This window comes from Procambarus clarkii, chromosome 22 (genome assembly GCF_040958095.1).
Source record: "Procambarus clarkii isolate CNS0578487 chromosome 22, FALCON_Pclarkii_2.0, whole genome shotgun sequence".
Taxonomy (NCBI): Eukaryota; Metazoa; Arthropoda; class Malacostraca; order Decapoda; family Cambaridae; genus Procambarus; species Procambarus clarkii.
In genome coordinates, this window is record NC_091171.1 from 38,833,691 (window position 1) to 38,851,190 (window position 17,500).

General features: G+C 41.4%; 1 protein-coding gene across 1 annotated transcript in view; it reads left to right on the forward strand.

The window, feature by feature from the left end:
• LOC123760392 (potassium voltage-gated channel subfamily KQT member 1) overlaps positions 1–17,500 on the forward strand; it is a 95,128-nt gene that overhangs the window by 22,527 nt on the left and 55,101 nt on the right. Inside the window, exon 2 of the mRNA XM_069328865.1 lies at positions 13,298–13,388. Coding sequence (XP_069184966.1) covers positions 13,298–13,388 — 91 coding nt within the window. The remainder of the gene's footprint in view (positions 1–13,297; positions 13,389–17,500) is intronic.

Sequence of the window (17,500 nt, forward strand, 5' to 3'; positions counted from 1 at the left end):
GTGACAGCTGACTAACACCCAGGTACCTATTTTACTGCTAGGTAACAGGGGCATAGGGTGAAAGACACTCTGACCATTGTTTCTTGCTGGCCCCCGGGATCGAACCCGGGACCACAGGATCACAAGTCCAGCGTGCTGTCCGCTCGGCCGACCGGCTCCGGCTCCTCCTGTACTTTGTGTAACTATGTGGCCCATAGTACAAATATTGACGTACTAAGAAATTAGTTGAACTTTGTACTATTCACTTTATAGAGTCCGAAAACATGAAGCTTAGATACAAATTTAAATATTCCTAGGTCTAGTATAGTACACATATGTACTATATTACGGCTCAGATATTCTGTATTAGGCCTAGGAAGGCTATGTTAGGTTAGTTTGTCTTTGCAACATGAGTAGAAAACCATTTTCCGGTTTGTCCAAATTCAACAGTAGCGATTTCTACTTTCTAATAGCCTTGTAAGTCCGTAAATGTACTATGGGCCTCGTCCTTACATAAGTTCTACCAAAACAGGAAGATGAGCTGCTAATTTCGTATTATTCTTCTCAAATGATTAGGATTACGGGCTGGCGCTTCACACTCTATCATGGGTCTCATGTAGGTTGTAATACAATACTGTGAAAATTTACTTTAGCTAGATTCCTGATGATACCTCTGTGCGCCGTTGACGCTGTTCAATTATGTGTATTTGCTTGGTTTATGGCTTCAGAGATAAGGATAAGACCCATCTTCCTGGACTAGCAGAAGGTATTCGATTTTTTCCCCACAGAATTGGCTAAGGGGACTGGAAGTGTTCAGGTGGTGAGAGAGGTAATTCTGGAGTGAGAGAGGGTGTGTGAGTGAGAGACAGAGAGGTGTGAGTGAGAGACAGAGAGGTGTGAGTGAGAGACAGAAGGGGTGAGTGAGACCAGGCCTCCTCGTTGCTGGACTGGTTAACCAGGCTGTAACACTCAGCTCAAGTGTTACCATGAGGTAACACTCATTGGGGAGTTGACATTATGCTCAGTAGCTGCAACAGATGGCGCTGATCTTAATACGTCAACCACCAGAGGTCATCCACGTCGACCTCCATTGCTACCCTGGGGCCAGATTCATGAAAGCACTTACGCAAGCACTTACGAACGTGTACATCTTTCCTCAATCTTTGACGCCCCTGTTACCTAGCAGTAAATAGGTACCTGGGAGTTAGTCAGATGTCACGGGCTGCATCCTGGTGTGTGTGTGTGTGTGTGTGTGTGTGTGTGAGGGGGGGGGGGAAATAATAGTAGTTAATAACAGTTGATTGACAGTCTAGAGGCGGGCCGAAAGAGCAGACCTCAACCCCCGCAAGCACAACTAGGTGAATACACATACATACACACCTGTACACCAGTTAATGAAACGGACAGAGAGAAAGATCTAGGAGTTGATATCACACCAAACCTGTCTCCTGAAGCCCACATAAGAAGAATAACATCTGCGGCATATGCGAGGCTGGCTAACATCAGAACAACCTTCAGGAACCTGTGTAAGGAATCATTCAGAAACTCGTACACCACATATTTAAGACCAATCCTGGAGTATGCGGCCCCAGCATGGAGCCCATACCATGTCAAGCACAAGAACATAAGAACAAAGGTAACCGCAGAAGGCCTATTGGCCCATACGAGGCAGCTCCTATCTATAACCACCCAATCCCACTCATATACATGTTCAACCCGCGCCTGAAACAATGAAGGGGGACCCCACCACGGCACGCGGCAACCGGTTCCACAAATACCTGGTTGATACCTGGTTGATGGGGTTCTGGGAGTTCTTCTACTCCCCAAGCCCGGCCCGAGGCCAGGCTTGACTTGTGAGAGTTTGGTCCACCAGGCTGTTGCTTGGAGCGGCCCGCAGGCCCATATATACCTGCTTGATGGGGTTCTGGGAGTTCTTCTACTCCCCAAGCCCGGCCCGAGGCCAGGCTTGACTTGTGAGAGTTTGGTCCACCAGGCTGTTGCTTGGAGCGGCCCGCAGGCCCACATACCCACCACAGCCCCGGTTGGTCCGGCACTCCTTGGAGGAATAAATCTAGTTTCCTCTTGAAATGTCCACGGTTGTTCCGACAATATTTCTTATACTTGCTGGGAGGACGTTGAACAACCGCGGACTCACTCAAATCAACACCCCCGCCACCGAATCAGCATCCACCCAAGACCCTCCCAAATCCAATCCCATCCAATCCACACCAACTGCTTCGTGCTCAATTAAAGTGCCAGATTTTCGAAAAGCTGATTTTAATAGCCTAAGAAATTTTTTGGGTCAAATTGATTGGAAAGGCTTGGGTATGGGGTGTGGGCCGGTCTTGGAGCGAGACATGAACCCAGCGATAGGTGACTTAAATGGGGATTTCGATGTGGATTCAATATATAACTTATTTAAGAATATTCTAAACAAAGCACAGGAACGTAGTATACCATACAAATTGAATAGATCGTATACCAATGACCCAAAGTGGATAACAAAGAATTTGAAGAACCTTATAGGTAAAAAGAGAGCTTGGTACAAAAGGATTAAAAATGGGGAGGTCACTTTAGAACAGGAATTCGTACAACTGGTTAGAAATGTTAAAAAAGAGATAAGGAAAGCAAAAAGAAACTATGAAGTTCGCATAGCAGGGCAAGCAAAGACAAATCCTAAAGGGTTTTTTCAGTTATATCGTACTAAGACTAGGGAAAGGATAGGTCCATTAAAAACTGAGACAGGTCAAATAACAGATAGTGATGAAGAGATGAGTAGTATTTTTAATAAATATTTTGTATCTGTATTTACTAAAGAGGAACTTAACAATATGCCTTCAGCCGAACAAGTCTATGTGGGTGGGGACGAGGACAGGTTGACGAGTTTAGCAGTTACCAGGGAGGATGTTCTTAAACAAATAGTAAAACTCAAACCAAACAAATCCCCAGGGCCGGATGAAGTGTTTGCTAGGGTGCTTAAAGAATGCAAAGAGGAGCTTTGTGACCCACTGTCAACCATATTTAATAAATCAATAGAGTCAGGCAGAGTGCCAGAGTTTTGGAAAGTTGCTAATGTGATACCAGTTTTTAAGAAAGGAGATAGATCACTTGCGTCTAACTATCGACCAATTAGCCTAACGTCTATTGTGGGAAAGTTACTCGAATCTATAATAGCAAATAAAATTCGTCTTCATCTTGAAAAACATAAATTAATAATTGAGTCGCAACATGGTTTTATAAATGGCCGTTCATGTTTAACAAATTTGTTATCTTTTTATTCTAGCATTGTTGAGGCAGTTGATAGTGGTAAGGATTGCGATGTTGTATACCTTGACTTTAGCAAAGCTTTTGATACAGTGCCACATGAAAGACTGATTAAAAAAATAGAGTCTCATGGTATTGGGGGTGCTATATTAAGCTGGATTAGGGCATGGCTATACCAAAGGAAACAGAGAGTTAGTATAAATGGAATCAAGTCAGAGTGGGAAAATGTTGTAAGTGGAGTGCCTCAAGGCTCTGTCCTGGGACCTCTGTTGTTTATAATATATATAAATGATTTAGATTCAGGTTTGAGTAGCAACATTTGCAAATTTGCCGATGATACGAAAATCGGTAGGGAAATTAATTCGGAGGAGGACTCACTATCACTTCAAGTTGATCTAGATAGGGTTTTGAAATGGTCAAAGGATTGGCAGATGCAGTTTAATGCTGATAAATGTAAAGTTCTGAGGTTAGGTAATGATGATAGAGTTACAAGATACGAGCTAGATGGTGTTGTGATTGCGAAGTCGGATTGCGAAAGGGATCTGGGAGTTATGATTAGTAAGAATTTAAAACAAAAGGATCAATGCATAAATGTTCGTAATAAGGCAAATCGGACACTTGGATTTATTAATCGCAGCGTTAGTAACAAGACACCTGGTGTGGTTCTCAAGCTATATCTTGCTCTAGTTAGGCCCCATTTAGATTATGCAGTTCAGTTTTGGTCGCCATATTATAGAATGGATATAAATTCACTTGAACGTGTCCAGCGTAGGATGACTAAGTTAATTCCCCAAATTAGAAATCTTTCATATGAAGAAAGATTAACAAAGCTTAAGTTGCATTCACTGGAAAGGCGAAGAGTTAGGGGTGACATGATAGAGGTTTACAAGTGGATGAATGGACATAACCGGGGGGATATTAATAGGGTATTAAAAGTATCAACACAGGACAGAACACGAAACAATGGATATAAATTGGATAAGTTTAGATTTAGGAAAGACTTGGGTAAATACTGGTTCAGTAACAGGGTTGTTGATTTGTGGAACCAATTGCCGCGTAACATTGTGGAGGTGGGGTCCCTCGATTGTTTCAAGCACGGGTTGGACAAGTATATGAGTGGGATTGGGTGGTTATAGAATAGGAGCTGCCTCGTATGGGCCAATAGGCCTTCTGCAGTTACCTTTGTTCTTATGTTCTTCTTATGTTCTTATGTGCTCTGCCCTATGCTGATACACCCAACTCCCCATCAAAATCCGCCCCCCCCCCGTCATGCACATTAATCCACCCGCAAACCTCTATCATGTCATCCCTAACTCCCCGCCCCTCCAGTGGACGCAACCCAATCTCTCCCAATCCTTCTTCATATGACAGGCCTCCAATTTGGGAAACCAACCCCGCCATCTCCCCCCCCCCCTCCCCTCACAAGACGAAGCTGGAAAAAGTTCATAGGTATGCCACTAAACTAGTCCCAGAACTAAGAGACGTGACTTACGAGGAAAGGCTGCGTGAAATGCACCTCACGACACTGGAAGACAGAAGAGTAAGGGGAGACATGATCACCACCTACAAAATTCTCAGAGGAATTGACAGGGTTGATAAGGATAATTTTTTTAACACGGGTGTACTCGAATAAGGGGACACAGGTGGAGACTGAGTACCCACATGAGCCACAGGGACGTTAGAAAGAACTTTTTCCGTGTCAGAGTAGTTAACAGGTGGAAAGCATTAGACAGTGATGTGGTGGAGGCTGACTCCATACACAGTTTCAAATGTTGATGTGATAGAGCCCAGTAGGAACTCAGGAACACCGGTTGATTTGACAGTTCAGAGGCGGGACCAAAGAGCCAGAGCTCAACCCCCGCAAGCACAAATAGGTGAGTACACATAATGATGCCTTTCGACTACAAGAGTTTGTTTGATCATGGTTGGTTAGGCCTATGAACGTGATCAGTAAACAAGGGTCAAATTATATTAAAGAAAAATATATATATCTGCGAGTTCATCCTCCTGAAATAATAACACTTATTATTATCTTTTAGTAACTATATGATGGAAAAGTACCCAATGTGTAGTGATAACAGTAACCACTTTTTGTACTATTAATTCGATAATTAGAATCCGGGGAAAAATTAAACTAGAAACCAAAATTGAAAATTTCCTAGACCCTAATATAGCACACATATATTTGTGCTATATTAGGCCTATGATTGCTAGGAATGGTTAGGTTAGGTACCATGTTGATGACGCTGTTGAAAGTTTTAGGTGTTGGTCCAAATTCAACAATACAAAGGTCAACTTTCTGATGAACCATCACTACACATTGGTACTAAATTAGTACTGTCATTTCTGTTCTCATTTTTCTTATTTTTTCTCATTCTCATTTGTTCTCATTCTCATTTGTTCTCATTCTCATTTGTTCTCATTCTCATTTGTTCTCATTCTCATTTGTTCTCATTCTCATTTGTTCTCATTCTCATTTGTTCTCATTCTCATTTGTTCTCATTCTCATTTGTTCAAGGAGATGCCTTGAGACATATTTGGCGTGTCTTATTGATATATTATTTTTTATAATATATTTCCATCATATTCCATCATATTTCCATCTGCATATTTCTATGTAATCGTTTTTGTCTATTTTCTTTCCCGTCTATTTTATTTTCACGTTTTTTCGTCTAATTTTGTGTGAATTTCTTATCTATTTCCATCTATATCTGATGCCATCTATTTTCGTCTGTAAATTTGTCCTGTAGTACAACTCGATCCTGGGTTCGATTCCCGGGCGGGACAGAAGTGGCTAGACTCGTTTCCTTTCATCTCATGCGTCTGTTCACGCAGGATAGGTACCCGGGATTAAGGCAACTGTTGTGGGGTGCCTCCTGTAGAATGTCAGTAGTTCCACCTTGCGGGGGTTGGGGGGTGGGGTGGGGGTGATCTCGATAGGCCTAAGTACAGACTTCCTGTCCCCGACAACGCGAATAATAAATTTCATTTCGTCGTCTATTATTATCTATATTTATTTCTATCTATTCCTATATCTTTCTATCTATTCCTATATCTTTCTATCTATCCACGCTAATCCTTCAATTGTTTATTGACTCCATAGTTCTGAAAAAGAAATTACTTACGGTTGACCAAACCACACACTAGAAAGTGAAGGGACGATCTGACGTTTCGGTCCGTCCTGGACCATTCTCAAGTCGATTTTAAGTCAAGTCGATAAGTTACGGTCCTTAGTTAAAAGGAACTTAAAAAAAATTAACCAAGTTTAAACCTGAACTTAATCAAGGTTTGGGGGGTTCTGGATGGAGGGTAGGACCGAGCCCGCGTTCGAAGCCCTCAGACACGGTCTCAAAGTTTCATTAAAGGAGTTTTGGAACGCATAACGGTGTAACTCCATGACCTGATAAGACGAGGGGTCAGAGCCCTCATATTGGTAATCAGGGTGGGGGGTTGTGGGGTAGTGATTGGGGAGATTGTGATTGGCGGGAGCTAGACGTATTGGGGAATTGTGATTGGTCGGGGTTGTGAGCTAGCTGGGGAGGTGGGGAAAGAGAGGTTAGGGGGGTTGTGAAGGTTATGTCTGGGGGAGTGGAGGGTTATGAAAGAGAGGGGGGGGGGTGTTGGGGGGGTTGTGGTGTCGGGGGTGGACAGTATGAGGGGGATGTTGATGTCAGTGGATATATAAGGGCAGTGATGGTGGTGATTGTGGCGATTGTGGTGGTGGTGGTGACTGTGGTGGTGGTGGTGGTAGTGTATTTCCTCACCGTACACTGTATAACCCTTGAAAATACACCGTTAAACATTGGAAATACTTAGAATAAACGTTAGAAATACTCCGTATAAAGATTGGAAAAACACTGTATAAACATTGGAAATTACTCCGTATAAACATTAGAAATACCCCATATAAACATTAAAAATACCCCCATATAAACATTAGAAATACCCCATATAAATATTAAAAATACCCCATATAAATATTAGAAATACCCCATATAAACATTAGAAATACCCCCATATAAACATTAGAAATACCCCATATAAACATTAGAAATACCCCCATATAAACATTAGAAATACCCCATATAAACATTAGAAATACCCCCATATAAACATTAGAAATACCCCCATATAAACATTAGAAATACCCCATATAAACATTAGAAATACCCCATATCAACATTAGAAATACCCCATATAAATATTAAAAATACCCCATATAAATATTAGAAATACCCCATATAAACATTAAAAATACCCCATATAAATATTAAAAATACCCCATATAAACATTAGAAATACCCCATATCAACATTAGAAATACCCCATATAAATATTAAAAATACCCCATATAAATATTAAAAATACCCCATATCAACATTAGAAATACCCCCATATAAACATTAGAAATACCCCATATAAACATTAGAAATACCCCATATCAACATTAGAAATACCCCCATATAAACATTAGAAATACCCCATATAAATATTAGAAATACCCCATATCAACATTAGAAATACCCCCATATAAACATTAGAAATACCCCATATAAATATTAAAAATACCCCATATAAACATTAAAAATACCCCCATATAAACATTAAAAATACCCCCATATAAACATTAGAATTACACTACACAACACTATCCCATGCATCTAAATGCTCCTCTCCAAATACTCCTCAAGAAGACGAAGAAGAATAAGGCGTTTGGAAACAGTTTTTCTCCTCTTTTTTTTCTCATTTCCTTGGGTGAGGGGAAAATCCATATTTTGCTTTGTCTGGGAGGCGTGTGGCCCGCCACTCGCTCAAGGACTCCATGAAGGCTTTTGGGGAGCTTCTGCAGGAGCGAATGTGTCTCCACTTTGGGTACCTGTTTGGCCAAGTTTGCCCCTGAGAGAAAATGGGGAGCCTGGGTTTGGCCGAGAAATTATAGAAAACCGAAAACTTAGGGTTTGGCAAAGAAAGTATAGAAAACGGGCATAAATTGGCAAAGAAAGTATAGAAAACAGGCATAAATTGGCAAAGAAAGTATAGAAAACAGTTATAAATTGGCAAAGAAAGTATAGAAAACGGGCATAAATTGACAAAGAAAGTATAGAAAACGCATAAATTGGCAAAGAAAGTATAGAAAACAGGCATAAATTGACAAAGAAAGTATAGAAAACGCATAAATTGACAAAGAAAGTATAGAAAACAGTTATAAATTGGCAAAGAAAGTATAGAAAACAGGCATAAATTGGCAAAGAAAGTATAGAAAACAGGCATAAATTGGCAAAGAAAGTATAGAAAACAGGCATAAATTGACAAAGAAAGTATAGAAAACGCATAAATTGGCAAAGAAAGTATAGAAAACAGGCATAAATTGGCAAAGAAAGTATAGAAAACAGTTATAAATTGGCAAAGAAGGTATAGAAAACAGGCATAAATTGACAAAGAATAGAAAGCAGTTATAAATTGACAAAGAAAGTATAGAAAACAGTTATAAATTGGCAAAGAAAGTATAGAAAACAGTTATAAATTGGCAAAGAAAGTATAGAAAACAGGCATAACTTGGCAAAGAAAGTTTTTAGACAACGGACCCAGAATGACAAATTAGCACAGAAAACGGGAGAAGGTTGGCATTGAAAGCATGGGTAAACTCACAGAATATGGCGGAGAGAAAAAAAATAATAATGACCCAAGATCAGAGGACAGGATAGGAACGAGCTCCTGGTGCCGGATCCATCACGCCGCTAAGCAGGTACTTATAGGAACCTGTACATCTTTTCTCAATCTTTGGCGGCTTTGTTCTCATTTATTAAACAGTTTTTGAGCCCTGAAACACTTGGGAGGCATTTTATAGCAATAATATAATCTGGTTGGATAAGTTTCGATGCTCGTACACTCTTTAATAAATGTAAACAAAGATTGAGAAATGATGTAAAAGGTTCATAAGTAGATGTGTAAATTGTTCTTGAATCCATGATTGGCAAGACGGTTCGACAGAGCTCGTTTTCTGATTGTTAGACTGATAGCCTGGGTTAGGTTAGGTTAAGGTAAAGTTGGTTTGGGTAAGTTTGGATTGGTTTAAGAAAGAGCAGGTACGTTTTTAGCATCATTCGCAAAGGGTCTTGTACATGTATACGATACAGGATACATACAGCTAAATGTCTTTTTAACCATGTCGTAGCTCAGTCGATTAAGGCAGCGTCTGGTATGCTTACACCCAACAACTTGGGCTGGACGGTAGAGCGACGGTCTCGCTTCAAGCAGGTCGGCGTTCAATCCCCGACTGTCCAAGTGGTTGGGGACCATTCCTTCCTTCCCGTCCTATCCCAAATCCTTATCCTGACCCCTTCCAAGTGCTATATAGTCGTAATGGCTTGGTGCTTTCCCCCCTGATAATTTCCTTCCTTCCTTCCTGGGATGCTTACAGACGTAGGTTCGAATCCTCGTCACGGCCCTTGTGGATTTGATCAGGATACATAAATGTTCCGTGTTGATATAACAAATATAAATCTAAAGAGAGTCTCGTTCCTACACCTACATCCTTCAAGATGTAGGTGTAGGAGCCTCATCCTTCAAGAGTATTGAAGGATGAGGCTCCTTCAGACTAACCTTACAAGCAAATTTCGGTCTTAAAACAACACAGGTTATACTCCAACATGCCAGAATCCGCTCCCAGTGTCATATTCACTCCACGCGAAGAGAACCACGATAGAGCAATCCTGAATATCTTGCTATAAACGGAGTCGACACTTTAAGTATCCTTGGTGTGATGCTGCCTTTGGGAGGTTTCTTGGCTTCTTACTAGTCTGGAAGAAAAGCGTCGCAGTAGACCTACTTCCTCTATACCGTATAGAAAGCAAAAAGCAATTTAGTATGATGACAGTACCTCTTTGGTACTAATGTGTTTATATTGTTAGAAACGTAAGGGAATATGGGCTTGTTTTCCCCAGTCAAAACAGCACGTATAAACATTCGAAATACACACTATATGAGCTTTACAAACAGTATAAACATTCGAAATGTGCGGTGTAAGCATGTGAATTTATGAGAATGTCTGTCTGTCCAAGATTGGGGGCCCAGATGCTGTCCCTCCATCAGTCTCCTCCCCTCACTTCCCCTCACCCCCATCCTTCTCCCCACCACTTCCCCTCACCCCTATCCTCCTCCCCTCACCCCTATCCTCCACCTCTCACCACCATCAACCTCTTCGCTGGTCTTAAAGTGACTGTAAGAGAAGACAATTAACGCGAGAGTGGCAGTGTAGGCGCAGAGGGGAGGAGAGATGAGGGAAAGGCGAAGAAGGGGGAGAGAAGTAGAGAGGAAGACGAAACTGGTGTTTAGAGAATAACAGGTTGAGCAAGAAAGGAAATTAGGAGCTAATGTAGCGGCTGTATTTTAGGGAGGGATGTGTCTAGGGAAGGAGGGAGAGAGATGGGGGGGGGGTCTAGGGAAGGAGGGAGAGAGGGAGGGAGGGAGGAAGGGGAAATAGAAGGAATGTAACAAATGAACAAAGTAGAGGGAATGTTACTTAGAAGAAACATCTAGAGTGGGCTGGGAGAGACGAATTTTTATTTCTTTAAATTCTTGACTTTTCTGGTTGTTAAAATCTGTTTAACTGCCTTCTATAATGTGTCATAGATCATAGAAGATCATACATACCTACACCCCGTGTAGGACACCCCGGGTGTCCTATAATTAGTGCAATTGTAGTTCCCATTCCAAAAGCTAAAGACCCAGGAAATCCAAGACCCATCTCATTAACAAGCTGTCTGGCCAAAACTGCGAAAAGAATGGATCTTAATCGAATTGAATGGAAAGTCAATCCACTACATCAAAATATGTTTGCTTCCAAAAAGGTGTTGGAACCACAGAATGCCTTACCTTCCCTCCTGGATCATATCCATGACAAACCTGGAATCCTTATTTTTCTAGACCTAGAAAGCCAATTCGAGTTAGCCAGTGCTCCAGCTACACTGTGCTGCCTTGTGGATAAGGAAATCAAAGGACACGCTCTTGCTTTTACCAAAGGAAGCCTGCTTAACCGAGAAGCTAAAGTCAATTCCAAGGAAAAACATCGACCTCAGAGGCTGGAAAATGGAACTCCTCAGGGAGGAATACTAAGCCCCTTCCTCTCCAACTGTCTCGTGGAACAATTCATGAAGCTTAAGTTACCAAAAGCCAAACTGCTTAACTATGTAGACGACTTTGTGGTCATCATCAAGACAAAGGCGCCAGGAACCATGCACAAAAATACCTAGATATTATCAGCAGGGAAGTGGAACGCATAACAGTGAAAATAAACAGCAATAAAACCAAACCAATGGCGGTTAAAATGAGAACTCAAGACATCAGACTGGCAATACAAGGACACGAAATTGAGTGGGTTACCTCTTTTCAAAACCTAGGAGTCATAATAGATAGTCAGTTGAAATTCACTCAAGACATTGAATATCTTCGGCAACGTTGTAAAGCCAGAAACTCAGCTTTGCGCTCCCTGACCAGTCTTAGAGAGGGTGCATCTCTACCAGTACTCAAAATGTACTACGTTCAAGCAGTTAGGTCACTCATCGACTATGCTGCTCCTGCTCTTACATCCCTCAGTGATAACCAATGGGAGAAACTGGAAGTGTTTCAAAGTGATGCTGCTTTAGATTTGGCTACTCAGAACGAAGTGTCCATGTAGCACGGGCTATGGTGAGCCCATAATACCAGGAACTTATATATACACCTGCGGGGTCATGTCACGCTGGCAGCAAGGTGAGGTGTAAATATGAGCCGGCGGAGTAATGAATAGTTAGCATGCTATACAGGTCACCTGCATTTACCTGGCGTGTGGGGCTCTCGGGACAGGGTGGAGTTGTGGGGTTGTTAGGGGGTTGTGTTCTCCTGACGTCTGACTAGAGGTAGCTCTCTAGTTGTGATGTTGTAGAGGAGGTATGGTAGCTCGAGGGTGGCAGGAAGAGGCAGCTTCCACCCTTATGTAGGGGGAATCACGTCACACCTATCCGGACATTAAAATATTTATAAAATACTGAATTATCAAACAACGAAATTGAAATACATTGTTGTACCTTCGTCGACCAAGTCCTTGCGTTAATCTTACGGATTATTATTATCAGTGGGAGAGGTTGTTCTCCAGTAATACGGAAGGAGAATTATAACTTTCTCCAACAAAAAGTACGGGCTAAACTTGGACACAATAACTTGAGCCAAGAGAAAGTTATAAATGGTAGGAAAGTTATAATTTGTTAATGACTAATTTAGATACTATTAAAAATTTACCACCAGCGATAAGAATTTATATATATATATATATATATATATATATATATATATATATATATATATATATATATATATATATATATATATATATATATGTATATATATATATATATATATATATATATATATATATATATATATATATATATATATATATATATATATATATATATGTCGTACCTAGTAGCCAGAACGCACTTCTCTGCCTACTATGCAAGGCCCGATTTGCCTAATAAGCCAAGTTTTCATGAATGAATTGTTTTTCGACTACCTAACCTAACCTAACCTAACTTTTTCGGCTACCTAACCTAACCTAACCTATAAAGATAGGTTAGGTTAGGTTAGGTAGGGTTGGTTAGGTTCGGTCATATATCTACGTTAATTTTATCTCCAATAAAAAAAAATTGACCTCATACATAATGAAATGGGTAGCTTTATCATTTCACAAAAAAAATAGAGAAAATATATTAATTCAGGAAAACTTGGTTTATTAGGCAAATCGGACCTTGCATAGTAGGCTGAGAAGTGCGTTCTGGCTACTAGGTACGACATATATATATATATATATATATATATATATATATATATATATATATATATATATATATATATATATATATATATATATAATTTACTGCTAATCACCAATGTGTTGATTAGATGTGAATCACATTACTGTCTCTTAATAACCAGTTAAGCCACTATAGACCAGTTAAGCCACTATTCTCTAATACTAATTTTCCCCTTTTCATTGAGACCAATTTTTCTTTGACAGGTTCATGGCGGTGTTGATATGCCTTATCTTCAGTGTGCTGTCCACCATCACCCAGTATGAAGACTTTGCCAATGAGACTCTCTTTTGGATGGTAAGTCACATTATCTCTCATCTAATGGGTGGAAGTTAATGGAGGTGAGCGGTGCTGCTTTGTGTATGTGAGGAATGAGATATTTGTCTCTGATGGGTTGTGTTTTTAGTGTGTGTGTATTCACCTAGTTATGCTTGCGGAGGGTTGAGCTTTGTCTCTTTGGTCCCGCCTCTCAACTGTCAATCAACTGGTGTACAGGTTCCTGAGCCTACTGGGCTCTATCTTATCTAGATTTGAAACTGTGTATGGAGTCAGCCTCCACCACATCACTGCCTAATGCATTCCATCTGTTAACTACTCTGACGCTGAAAAAGTTTTTTCTAATGTCTCTGTGGCTCATTTGGGTACTCAGTTTCCACCTGTGTCTCCTTGTTCGCGTTCCGCCCGTGCTAAGGAATTTTTCCACACTGTCAATTCCCCTGAGAATTTTGTAGGTGGTTATCATGTCTCCCCTTGCTCTTCTTTCTTCCAGGGACGTGAGTTTCAGCTCCTTTAGCCTATCTTCGTAGCTCATACATCTCAGTTCCGAGATGAGTATGGTGGCATACCGCTGAATCTTCTCTAACTTTGTCTTGTGTTTAACTACGTATGGACTAGAAGCTGGAGCTGCATATTCCAGGATTGGTCTGACATAAGTGGTATACAGGGTCCTGAACGATTCCTAACATAAGTTTCTAAAAGCAATTCTTATATTGACCAGTCTAGCATATGCCGCTGAGGATATCCTTTTGATGTGGGCCTCTGGGGACAGGTTCGGTGTGATATCAACCCCCAGATCTTTCTCTGTATTTGACTCATGTAGGATTTCACCTCCCAGATGGTACCTTGTGTTCAGCCTTCTGCTCCCTTCGCCTACCATTAAATGCACTAAAGATTGATAACCCAAATGAATTTTTCATGGATATGATACCAACATCAAATCACATATCAGACGTCGCCCTATCCCCACTAGATTTTGAAGAAGCCATAAACAGTATGCCTATGCACTCTGCACCAGGCCCGGATTCTTGGAACTCCATATTCATCAAGAACTGTAAAAAACCACTATCGCAGGCCCTTCACATTCTGTGGAGACAAAGCCTAGATACTGGCGTTATCCCTGACATACTAAAAACAGCAGAGATAGCACCACTTAATAAAGGAGGAAATAAGGCAGAGGCAAAAAATTACAGACCGATAGCACTAACATCGCACATCATAAAATTTTTTGAGAGAGTGCTAAGAAGTAAGATCACAAAATACATGGAATCACAGCATCTCCATAACCCCGGACAACATGGTTTCAGAACAGGGCGCTCTTGCCTGTCGCAGTTGCTGGACCACTATGATATGGCATTAGATGCTATGGAAGACAAACAAAACGCTGATGTAATTTACACAGATTTCGCAAAAGCTTTTGATAAATGTGACCATGGTGTTATTGCACATAAAATGCGTTCAAAAGGAATTACCGGGAAAATAGGCAGATGGATCTACAATTTCCTGACTGACAGAACCCAATGTGTAATAGTCAACAGAATAAAATCCAGCCCATCAACCGTGAAGAGCTCAGTCCCCCAGGGTACTGTGCTTGCTCCAGTACTTTTTCTCATCCTCATATCGGACATAGACCAGAACACAACCTATAGCACTGTATCATCCTTTGCAGGTGACACTAGGATTTTCATGAGAGTTGGCAACATAGAGGACACGGCAAACCTCCAATCAGATGTTGATCAGGTCTTTCTATGGGCTACAGAAAATAATATGGTATTCAACGAGGATAAGTTTCAGCTCATGCGCTACGGAAAAATTGAAAACATAAAAACAGGAACCACGTACAAAACGCAGGCAAATCATACCATAGAACGAAAAGGCAATGTAAAGGACCTGGGTGCACTCATGTCGGAAGACCTTACCTTTAAAGAACACAATAAAGTAGCCGTCACAACTGCAAGAAAAATGACAGGTTGGATAACAAGAACTTTTCACACTAGAGATGCTATACCGATGATGATACTTTTCAAAACGCTTGTGCTATCTAGAGTGGAGTACTGCTGCACAATGACAGCCCCTTTCAAAGCTGGAGAAATTGCTGACCTAGAGAGCGTGCAGAGATCCTTTACTGCTAGAATCCACTCAGTAAAACATCTAAATTACTGGGACCGACTAAAGAGCCTAAATCTGTACTCCCTTGAGCGCAGGCGGGAGAGATACATAATAATTTACACGTGGAAAATAATTGAGGGGCTGGTCCCAAACCTGCACACAGAAATAACACCACATGAGACCAGAAGACATGGCAGGATGTGCAGAATACCCCCGTTGAAAAGCAGAGGTGCAACAGGTACTCTGAGAGAGAACTCTATCAACATCAGAGGCCCGAGACTGTTCAACACGCTTCCACTACACATAAGGGGCATAACTGGCAAACCCCTCACAGTGTTCAAGAGAGAACTGGATAAGCACCTCCAAAGGATACCTGATCAACCAGGCTGTGACTCATACGTCAGGCTGCGAGCAGCCGCGTCTAACAGCCTGGTTGATCAGTCCAGCAACCAGGAGGCCTGGTCGACGACCGGGCCGCGGGGACACTAAGCCCCGGAAGCACCTCAAGGTAGCCTCAAGGTAGGTAGGTAGCCTAATTTCATTACTTTGCACTTTCCTGAGTTGAACTTTAGTAGCTATTTTCTAGACCATTCCTCCAGCCTGTCCAGGTCGTCCTGTAGTTTCTGTCTATCATCATCTGTCTTGATTCTTCTCATAATTTTTGCATCATCAGCAAACATTGAGAGGAATGAATCTATACCCTCTGGAAGATCGTTTACATATATTAGAAACAGGATGGGTCCAAGTACAGAGCCCTGTGGGACTCCGCTGGTGACATCTCGCCACTCTGATGTCTCACCCCTCACAGTTACTCGCTGTTTGCTGTTACTTAGATACTCCCTTATCCACTGGAGCACCTTACTTTTTATTTCTGCCTGTTGCTGCAACTTTCGTAACAACCTTTTATGGGGAACTGTGTCAAAAGCTTTCTGACAGACCAAGAAAATGCAGTCTACCCACCCTTCTCTTTTTTGCCTATTTTTTTGTGCTTGGTCATAGAAATTCTATTAAACCTATGAGACACGATTTACCATCCATGAACCCATGCTGATGATGTGTTATAAAGCTATTACCCTCCAGATGCTCTACGAGCCTTTTCCTTACGATCTTCTCCATCACCTTGCATGGTATACAAGTTAGGGGAAACTGGCCTCTTGTGCCTCTTGTCTGTCACCCTTTTTGCATATTGGAACTACTTTAGCTGTCTTCCATCTTTCCGGTAGATCTCCTGTTTCCAGTGACCACCATAGAGAGTGGTACGCTTAGTGCTTCTGCACCTTCTTTTAGTATCCATGGTGAGATTCTGTCAGGCCCAACAGCCTTTGTCACATTCAGCTCCAACAGATTCCTTTTGACCTCATCACATGTATTCACCTAGTTGTATTCACTTAATTGTAGCTTGCGGGGGTTGATATCTGCTCTTTCGACCCGCCTCTCAACTGTCAATCAATCAACTGTTACTAACTACTAACTATTTTTTCATTTTTTTTCACACACACATACACACACGCACCCCCGGGAAACAGCCCGTAGCAGCTGTCTGACTTCCAGATACCTATTTACTGCTAGGTAACAGGGGCATCAGGGTGAAGGAAATTCTGCCCCATTTGCTTTTCCGGCAGTGTCGGGGGATCGAACCCCGGTCCCTAGGTCCATGAGTCTAGAGCGCTGTCCACTCAGCCACCACCCACCCTGTGTGTGTGTGTGTGTGTGTGTGTGTGTGTGTGTGTGTGTGTGTGTGTGTGTGTGTGTGTGTGTGTGTGTGTGTGTGTGTGTGTGTGTGTGTGTGTGTGTGTGTGTGTGTGTGTGTGTTTATCAGTAACCATTTTCTGTTTCAGAAATGCATTTACAATATTTTTGAATAACTGATTCACTGGAGTGACCAGTTTTTGTTAACATAATTATAAGTTTGGATTTAGGCCTAAGTTTATAGGTACAAAAAACAGTAAATTAGCAGTAAAGTGTTCCGTAGAATTCAATCTGTGAATTGATTTACAACCAGGTCCCCCCCCCCCCACAAAAGG